This window comes from Eurypyga helias, unplaced genomic scaffold (genome assembly GCF_000690775.1).
Source record: "Eurypyga helias isolate BGI_N326 unplaced genomic scaffold, ASM69077v1 scaffold29970, whole genome shotgun sequence".
Lineage (NCBI taxonomy): Eukaryota > Metazoa > Chordata > Aves > Eurypygiformes > Eurypygidae > Eurypyga > Eurypyga helias.
This window is the reverse complement of record NW_010225597.1, coordinates 11,161-20,521: the sequence shown is the minus strand read 5'-3', so window position 1 is coordinate 20,521 and position 9,361 is coordinate 11,161. Positions and strand designations below refer to the sequence as shown.

General features: G+C 57.1%; 1 protein-coding gene across 3 annotated transcripts; it reads right to left on the bottom strand.

Moving 5' to 3' along the window:
• Nucleotides 1–1,630: 1,630 nt before the first annotated feature.
• PPARD (peroxisome proliferator-activated receptor delta) lies at nt 1,631–5,609 on the bottom strand. 3 transcript variants are annotated; one of them, XM_010150061.1, is made up of 6 exons: nt 5,373–5,609; nt 4,517–4,668; nt 3,597–3,735; nt 3,016–3,218; nt 2,269–2,719; nt 1,631–1,878 (listed from the first exon to the last, which is right to left on the bottom strand). In XM_010150061.1, the coding sequence occupies exons 1-6, from the start codon at nt 5,506–5,508 to the stop codon at nt 1,631–1,633; spliced, it is 1,329 nt and encodes a 442-aa protein (XP_010148363.1). In that variant the 5' UTR covers nt 5,509–5,609. The 3 variants fall into 3 exon arrangements, with proteins under 3 accessions (XP_010148363.1, XP_010148355.1, XP_010148370.1); XM_010150053.1 differs by having other exon boundaries at nt 2,269–2,722; nt 5,373–5,508; XM_010150068.1 differs by lacking the exons at nt 3,597–3,735; nt 4,517–4,668 and having other exon boundaries at nt 5,373–5,508.
• Nucleotides 5,610–9,361: the final 3,752 nt, after the last annotated feature.

Below are 9,361 nucleotides of genomic sequence, written 5' to 3'. Positions count from 1 at the left end.
CCCTTCGGCTTGCACAGGAATTATTGCACCAGGGAAATCTGTTTCCCTGAGGAGTAGGAAAATAAAATAAACCCGACTATTTTGTTCCTACAGCCCCTCCTTGGGAATACCAGTATTTCATAAGGCTGCTCGGGACACACGGGACCACGAGCTGCAGACAGGTAAGTGCCTCTTCTTAGGTCAGACACCGTAATCCCATGGAGGGACCGAGGCTTTCCTGGGCCCATCCTCGCTCCCAGAGCCCCATGTCAGCGTCACGTCCCGTCCCGGGCACAGGCAACACCGTGGTGTTTCACTACAGCTGTGAGAAGTTGTGAGGTGAATCCCAGAACGGCTCTGGGTTTGGGCAGATCCCAAAGCTTGGAGCTGTCCCTGCACTCAGGACGGAAGCAGAGGAAGGCTGGGCATATTCCCCGCCCTGCCGGCGTGAGCATCGCACCCTCTCCTTCCCCTTTATGAACACGTGGCATCTATACTGTGTTTTGCAGCTGCAAAGCTCTTTGCGACCAATATGCTGATTAATCCTCGTGCTCCTGCTCTGAGCAGAGAGCAGGTGACAGTCCAGCTCCCTTTCACAGAGGGGAAACTGAGGCAGGGCAGATCAATGCCCTTTGAGCATTGTGAGCACTGTGGGCTGGCCCTGGCTTTCTCCTTTCTGGTGTACCGCTGGCGTTGCTTGCTCTGGTGCTCACAGGAGCTGTGCTGCCTGCACTGCCCTGCAAAACCCCCAGAACCCCCCGGGGCTTGGGACGGGAGCTGCAGGACAAGCTGCAAGCCCCAAGCAGTCCAGGCCTGCCCCTGGTCCTGCACAGACCTTTTGGTAACTCATGTCAGCGCAGAAAAGCCTTGGGGAAGCAACCAGATTCTGGCCTCTGCTCTGAAGATTGTTGAGAATTGTTGAGAGTCAAACCCTTTCCCTCCCTCCCTCATAGGGAGATGCTGAGGGACAGGCTCCCTCTGAAACGGGGGTATGGGAAGCCAGGGCTCCCACACGGCCCTCAGGGAAAGGCAGAGATCACGCAATCCCCCTGTGAGAGAGGAATACAGTGCACAGCGAGGGGCAAATGCAGCTGAGGGGCTCTGCTGGGACAGCCCTACCAGCCTTCCAAAACTCCGGCTTTTCTTTGGGAAAGAGAGAAACATCCTTTCATTCCTGTCCTAGACTTGACGGCTCAGGACTACATCTTCAGAGTGCAAGATAAAAAGGAAGATAAAGACACGCTGTAAGTGCTGTTGCTGGCCCCACTGGATACCCGCGCTGCGCTCTGGTCTCCCAATGACCACAGCATCCCCCTCCGTCCCCGAGCTGCCGCAGGAACCCCACCGTCTGGGCCACGTCAACCGGCCGGCCGCTCCAGAGTCCCCGGGGAGCAGCTGAGCTGTAGTAACGGAAACAGTAGCTTATGATTTACCTTTGTGAAGTTGTTAGTGTGTGTTAATGGAAGCCCTGGCCTAGCAGGTGGTGGCTGCAAGATCTTAGGGCATCTTGCCCTATGTACCGTACGTCAGGGTCACGTAGAAAAGAGTCTCCAGTAGAAGAAATGGAAGACAAAGGGGAAAGGTTTTCTTTGTTTCTGTACAAAGAGTCTTGCTGGGAATCCATGGCTTCATTCTCATAAATAACAGGTCCTTAGTACATGTCCTTGTAGATCTCCTGCAGAAGCGGGTGCAGAGATGTCTCCGTCTCCGTCTTCTTGATCTTCTGCACCAGCTGGGCGTGCTCCGTCACCAGCTGCCGCAGGTCAGCCATCTTCTGCAGCAGCTTGGGGAAGAGGTACTGGGCATCCGGGTGGTTCGACTGCAGGTGAAATTCCAGCGCACGTAGGATGTTGTCTTGGATCTCTTCCACCTGCTTCACGTTCATCAGGCCAGGACGGTCTGTGGAGAGGAAGCACAGGACCTGTAGCGCTATCGTGTAGCCCTCCAAAGCACAGGCTCCCTCTGGGGAAAGGGACTGGGGGCTGTAACCCACCCACCGTGACCCCAGCCTCGTCAACTAGACAAGGGGAGAAGTGTGCCCTTGGACAACATATCCCACAGCAGCATATGAGAAGAAGATGTCACTTCTACGCTCGCTCTTGCTTCAAGCTTGCTCGGCATCAGCGCCACGGAGAAGCCTTGGCTTCACTTCTTCTCTCATCCCTTTAAGACCCCCTTGGTTGATCTCAGGGCCAGCTGCAGCTCAGCTCCCCCAGCCCACCCCAAACCACCTCTACGTAGGGGACGACTCTTCCTGACACTCCCGCGTGGCCAAAAGCACCCGCTCACCTCCGCACAGGATAATGGCAGCCACGAAGAGAGACAGGTCACTGTCATCCAGCTCCAGCGCGTTGAACTTCACAGCAAACTCAAATTTGGGCTCCATGATCTCACTGAAGGGCTTGCGCAGGCTACGCAGGAACTCGCGGGTCACAAAGCCATTCCCATTGGCCACCAACAACCCATCCTTGTTCATGATAGAGGCCAGCATGGCAAAGATGGCCTCGTGCACCCCGTACTTCAGCAGCGTCACTTGGTCATTCAAGTAGAGGCCCATGAAGCTGGGGATGCTCTTGGCGAACTCGGTGAGCTCCCGCACGGTCTCCACCGTGGTGCACTGGCAGCGGTAGAAGACGTGCACCCCGATCTCCTTGTAGGGGGGAATGCCGTTCACTAGCTGCTTCCACACCAGCCCCTTTTCTGCCTGCCACAAGGTGTCCATGTCATGGATCACAAAAGGCTGCTGGAAAAGGAAGCAAGCAGTTAGGAACCTCCCGCGGGGACTCGAGATACTGGTTCTGCCGAGGACACTGGCCTTTGTCTGCCTGTCCCTTTGCTGTTCTCTCCCCACCCGGGCTGACAGTGCCTGAGCACCCACCCAAAACAGCACAAATCTGCAGACAACGGGAATTTTCCCAGCCAGGGCAGGATGTGTAGAGCCCACCTGGCTGGAGCTGGGAACTGGTGCATGTGGAGATGTGCAGAATCTCCCAGAGAACAGCCCACCCGCCCTCATCCCCTGGGGAGGGAACTTACTGGCGTGCTGCTGGCCTTCCCGGTCAAGATACCTCTCGCCTTCTTTTTGGTCATGTTGAAATTCTTCAGGTAGGCGTTGTAGATGTGCTTGGAGAAAGCTTTCAGGTCGGCCACCTGTGGGTTCTGGCAGCTGATCTCGCTTGCTGTCAGTCCTGCCACCAGCTTCCTTTTCTCCGCCTCTGGCATGCGGCCGAAGCGGATTGCTGGGGAGGGGGAGGCAAAACCAGCAGGTCAGGACACTGGGGTGACCCCAGGAGACATGTGCAGGAGGCAGCAGTCTGCTCTGCCACCGCAGAGGCTGCTGCTTAGCTACACAACACAGTGCTTCTCCAGGGCTGCAGCTTCTCCGGCATCGACACCTTCACGAACCAGCCGTTACTGCTCCCCGTGCCAACACAGCCTCACACAAAGCTCCCATCCCTGCTCCTCTGAGCTCAGACCATCGGATTTGAAAGATGATCCCCCGGCAAGAGGAGACCCACGGCGTAAAGCAAGCTACATGCGGCCTCCCTGTGCGAGCCCTTCCCAGAAGGACAGGCGGCACCCAGCTGGCCCGGCCCGAGGACCGCGGTGACACTCACCGTTATGTGACATGCCCAGCGAGAGGCATTTCTGGAAGCGGCAGTACTGGCACTTGTTCCGGTTCTTCTTCTGAATCTTGCAGCTCCTCTCGCACTTCTCGTACTCCAGCTTCATGCGGATGGTCCGTCGGAAGAATCCCTGCAGGCAGGCGGCACAGAGGGGCACGCAGAGCAGGGGGACAAGGGAGCAGCAGTGTTAGCACCCGTGCTTCGGGCCCAGGCCGGTTTGTTATCCCTGGGAACCTCACGGAGGGTTCCGCCGGGAGGGGAGGAGGAGCCCTGGGTCTCCCCAAGGACACAAGCGGAGTCTGTCTCAAGGAGAGGGCGTGTGGTGGGACAAGGGGGAGGAGGAACCAGTGGGAGAAGGGGCTGCAGAGGAGGAACCAGCCCGGTGCCCGGTGCCGGAGAGCTGAGTGTGTGATACTGCAGGCAGCCAGTAGAGAGGGATGGAGGAACAAACTGCGTGCCGGCCCCAGCCTGTAGGAATGTCTGGCAGGACCTGGGCTGTGAACACAGCATCTGCTCTGGGGTAAACAATTTCAGAGGCACATCCAAGCTGAGGCCAGTGATCCCAGGGGGATAAACACACGGCTCACTGCTGATCTGCTGCGCAGAAAGCATCTTTAAAAGCAAAGACAGGCTTCCCGTGGGGACCGACGGATTTGCCTTACAGAGTAATGCATGACGGGGCAAGATTTGGGCCACAGCATCTCAGCTGCCTCCCCCAGGACAGTACGTGTGTGCCTGCCTGCCGGTACTCTCCACACTCTCTGGACATGTTGCAAATGAGTTTTTTACAATCGCTCAATCCCACATCCCTGTTTTGCCACCAATCTGCTTTTCTGAAGAGATGGCGTGGTCCCTGGGGTGTTGTCTCTGCTTGGCATTGCTGAACCCAGCCCTCCCCAGGGCGTACGTACCTTGCAGCCCTCGCAGGCGTGCACACCGTAGTGAAACCCTGAGGCTTTGTCTCTGCAGACCCTGCACTCCACATTCAGCGCTCCCGAGGCCGTCTCCTCGCAGCCCATCTGTAGTTGGTCCGACAGGGAGGGAGAGGAGCTCTGCGAAAGGTCTGCACATACAAAGGGATACGTCCTTTCCTGTAGCAGCCACAAGACCAGCGTCATGTTTAACTCCTCCCGGCACCAGGCTGCCGAGGGATTTCCAGCACTGTCCCAGCCTGCTGCTGGCAATGCATCTGGGCAGTCAGCCTCGGAGATCAGGCACTGCCTGCAGGCAGATGCCATGCACAGAGCCCAAGTGCCCCCTGCAGCTGAGGCTTCACCTCAGCGCTGATTTCTTCCCTCTGACATTCATGTCTAGGCAATGAAACATAACCAGCAAATGTTATAATCCCTAGGGGTGGCACAGGGCTGCCCTGCTGCAATGTCCAGGGCTCTGGAGGAGCCTCTTCAGCAGCAACAGACCTTCTCCTCCAGCTCCTACAATCAGTTTGCACTGTGGACTTGAAGAATGGCCAGGGAAGCATTCTCAGGCACCCTGGGAGTCCTCTCGCTCTGGGGCACAACGTCACCTGCCTGTCCTCTTAATATCCATCTCCCAGCCTGCTGCCAACAGCTCTGCAGGGACCACAGAGGAAGAAAGAAGCCTCTCCATAGCTTGGCTCTCGATGCATTACTTCACAAAGGGAAGAGATGAAACACAGCCCAACTCCATTCACGGGCAGGTCCTCTGCCCTTGCAGCTGAGCACGCTGCCCAGAGGACATGGATGCCTGGATGCTCCAGGGACAGATGGTCTCCGTGGCTCCACTCACCTGTGTAGCTGCTTGAAGGCAGCGAGCTGTCTGGTCCTCCACTTGGGTCTGAGGCTCCGCCTGCCACCATCACTGCCTTTTCCTCTTCCTCCTCCTCTTCCCTGACCTCAGGTATTTCCTCCTGTAGTTGTTCCATAATTGATCACCCCTCAGTGCCAAGACTGCAATCCCTGTCATAGCTCTGGCATCATCCGCGTCTATCCGAGATGGACCCTACTGGGCTGTTCCTGCTAGCCTGTGGGACAGAGAGGGAAACGCGCCTTGTCAGTTCCGAGTGCCTGCATGGAACATCTCTGCAGCAGGGCTCGTCCTGCTCCGCTCCCTCTCCTTATCCAGGGAGATGAGCAGAACCCAGGGCCTTCTAACGGCTGCTTTGCACTCTGGTATAAACAATCTGTAGGACTCAAGGAAGCAAAAGCTCACTGGAATCGTTTTTAAAGCCCAGCAGACAGAGCCCAGACACCACCCAGGGACCTGGGCTCCCCAGGTTCCAAGTCCCATAGCAGAAACACTGCCCGGACAATGTCCCCCAGGGCCGCTAGCTCCCTGGGATGTCACGGTGGTAGCCAACGCTGGGGTTTGACAGAGCCAACACCACCAGAAAGATTAAGGTAGGGCTGGCTTCACCCTGCATCCCCACCCAGCCAAGGCAGAGCTCGGATCAAGGGCAGCGGCTGATCGGGATGCAGCGGCTCCGTGACGGTGGGCTTGAGATGCTGGGGGAGCAGGGATCAGTGAGCAGCAGGCGGTGGCTGAAAGCCCCTGGCCTGTGAGTGCCATCTGCAAGACTGATGGCTTCCTGCCGGCCCCTGCGCTCACGCTCCTTCCCGTTACAACGTTTGTGTTTATTTTCACTCATCATCTTGTAACTTGCCCTGGCTCCTCTGCCAAGAGCTGCTGGGTTGAACGTGTTGCTGTTGCTCTGTGCAGCTGCCGGGCTGTGCTCGGCCATGGGGTCCAGCAGCGTGATCACGATGGCCACACAATCCAGCTAGTGTCTTAATCCCGGGTTTCCTGTGGGAGGAACCGCCTCGTCCTCCCTCTGCACGCTTCCGCTCCTTGTTTGCCTTAGTCCATCCCGAACAGCCCACAAAAAACCTCAAGTCTTGCAAGAGATGCATTGCCAGAACCACCACCATCACAGAGCCATTCCACCTCCCTCCTACCCATCTCGCCTGTGTGTCCAGCTCACACTGCAACATCCCAACACATTTACCTCCAGATTTTGATTCCTAAACTGACTCATGCTTGAGTAATTAATATCTCAACCCTTGCCTATGTACAGCTGCATCCACTTCCTTAAAGGAGCTAAAGTGGCAAAATATCCATCAGAAAAGCCACTGAAATCCAGCTTCCACCAGGAAAGCCTCAATTTGCAGGCACACGATAAACTGATGCAGGCTTGAAGAGGCTGCCTCAGAGTGAAGCGGGTAACTACTCGCAGGGGACTCACACCAGGACAACCCCCAAGCACTGGGATGGTCTGTGACCCATGCCCAAGCCCACGCCACCACACAGGGCTCGCTGGGAGAGGGCAGCAGTACCCCAGGGTTCATTCTCCCTCCCACAGCAGACCCCCACGACTGGCACTTTGAACTTGAGCCACAGCCAGCTCCTTGGATTTGCTGGAAATTCGTCAGCGCCGAGCAAGGTCAGAGCTCCCTGCGAGCTCAAGCGAGCAGCCGAGGGGGAGAACGCAACTTGCAAGCAGGAGGCTGAACGCAACCACGTCGCAGCGCCAGGACGCAAGTCACCCCACAGAGCCGGCGCTGCACCGGAGCCTGGGTCCCCCGTAGGCGAGGGGGCTTTGCTTTGCCCCTCCACGCTAGGAATTCAGACTGCAGGACAGATGGCTGTGTTCCGAGGAGAGGTATGTTAGTAACAACTACCAAGCACGACTGCCCTGCTCTCCCTCGCAGCAGGAGCAGGCGGAGGGGCGCTCAGACAAGGGCAGAGCGCTCCCTTCCCCTGCCTCCGCAAGAGCACTGAGGGACCATTGAGGGGCTGTGTTATCCTTGGCCTCCTCTCACACATCCTGCACGGCGGGACACGGCACACAAGCTGGAGAACCTATTCATGGGAGATGGAGGGTAACGAGCTCCGTCGTTTTGAAGGCTATATATAAATGCACAAACATCAGGAAAACGCTTCTGCCTGGAACAGCAGTGAGCAGGGGAAGCTTGTGGCAGGAGAAACACGTCTACAGTGGAAAATACATGCAGCAGCAGCCTAATGAGCTTCTTATTAGCTCTCCTTTGCCTCTGGCATCCAGCACAGGACACTTGCTTTAAGCCCAGTGCAGATGGAGCCCTCTGCTTCGCCCCAGATGCCTCATGGCACGTCGCTGTTGGAATAACTAACGTGGGCACATTCCTTCAGCTGCATCCCCGGCACACTGTCCTCCATCCGCCGGCTTTGCTCAGGGCCGTGCACTCCCAGCATGGCAGCGAGTTTGTGAGAAGCAGCTTGCTCCCAAAAACCCACCAAAGCAACCCCAAAACTGTGCTTGGAGTTGGTCTGGCTAGAGACAGGCATGCAGCCCTGAGGAGAGGGAAAGCAGAGGGCAAGATGGGCACAGGCAACAACGCCGGGCTCCAGCTAAGTCTCCCCATGTGCACACAGGCATTACGGGAAGGATAAGGATTCGGATCCCACCCTTTAAGAATGGCTGGAGACACAGAGAGAAAAAAGCTTTTACCAGAAGGCTCTGCATGTATTGTTTTCATCTCTCCTCGCAGGCCAAGAGTACAGGGGCCTGGGCAGAGGGAAGCTGCGAGAGCTATTTGCACACCTGCCTTTCCCTCAGCCATTCCCATTTTCTAAACAGAGATAGAGGGAGAGGAAGGGGAAAAAGGAATTGATTTCACACCGGAGGCTGCAACTCTCGCCTTCAGGCAAAGCAGCCACCGCCTGGATGACAGGGATGTGCCCGGAGCCTGCACATCCCGACATGGAGTGAGGTGGCTTGGCAGGGCCCCTGGAGAGACGCAGACCCCCAGCCCCTCTGCTCTGGGCCGGGGGCAGCGGCATGGCAGCATGCAGAGACTGGAGATTTGCCAAGGTTTCACACATGCTCCTCCACTTCCCTATGAGCCCCACAGTTCAGAGTGGGGTATCCTGGGAAGCCGAAGCGCCCCAGAGGTTTGTCCGAACTCTGTCCCTCTGAGCGCGAGGAGGGACCTGCCCTGCCAGCACGGCCACGAGCAGATTTGCCCCCATCCTGCATCTCTGTGGGACAGCACTGGGGATGGCTGTGTGGGTGGCAGAGGATGGCCAAAGGCCCATCTCAACCCCAGGACCCCTCCATCCGTTTGGTGTCTCCATATCCAACTGCTGAGTGGGCAAAGCCAGAGGAGGGATAACCTCACCTCCTCCCCTTGGCTCAAAAGCCACCACCGGAGCACTGCACATGAGCTTTGAGTTTCAGGGACGGGCAGATTTCTGCCCAGTGTAGCCAGCCACCCTCTTTTTCCTTCTGGCAGCTGTCATGGGGCAGCGATGGAAAAAGAGGATGGAAACATGGACAGGGACCGCAAGTTCCTTCTTGGAGAATCCAGCAAAGCTGTTTCCCTTCCTCTTCCTACAGGATGGGAAGAAGCAAGAGGGCAAGCATCTCGTGACTTGCCCTGCCCGCGTCTCAATCCCCGTTCCAAGCAGCTCCAGTAACGCTGGCTGAGACAGCAGCCTCCCTCCTGGGAGCCTGCAGCCCGCAGAGGATGGGTTTGTTTGCTGGCTCTGGGTTTGGGCGGGTGCCTGCTGGCTGCCCCGTCCCATGCTGCAAACAGCGTGGGCAACAGGTTTATCTTTACTAGAAGCAGGAGCTGGCATCTGTGCCAAGCCAAACCATACGACAGGAATGTGGGGAGACACATGGCACAGCGAGAGGAGTTAGAAAACAGGAATAAAAGTTAAAAGGAGACAAATCTTCAGTGTGGATCCCTCTGAGAAAGCAGTACTTCTCCAGAGCCGACCAAGATCCAGGCCTCCAG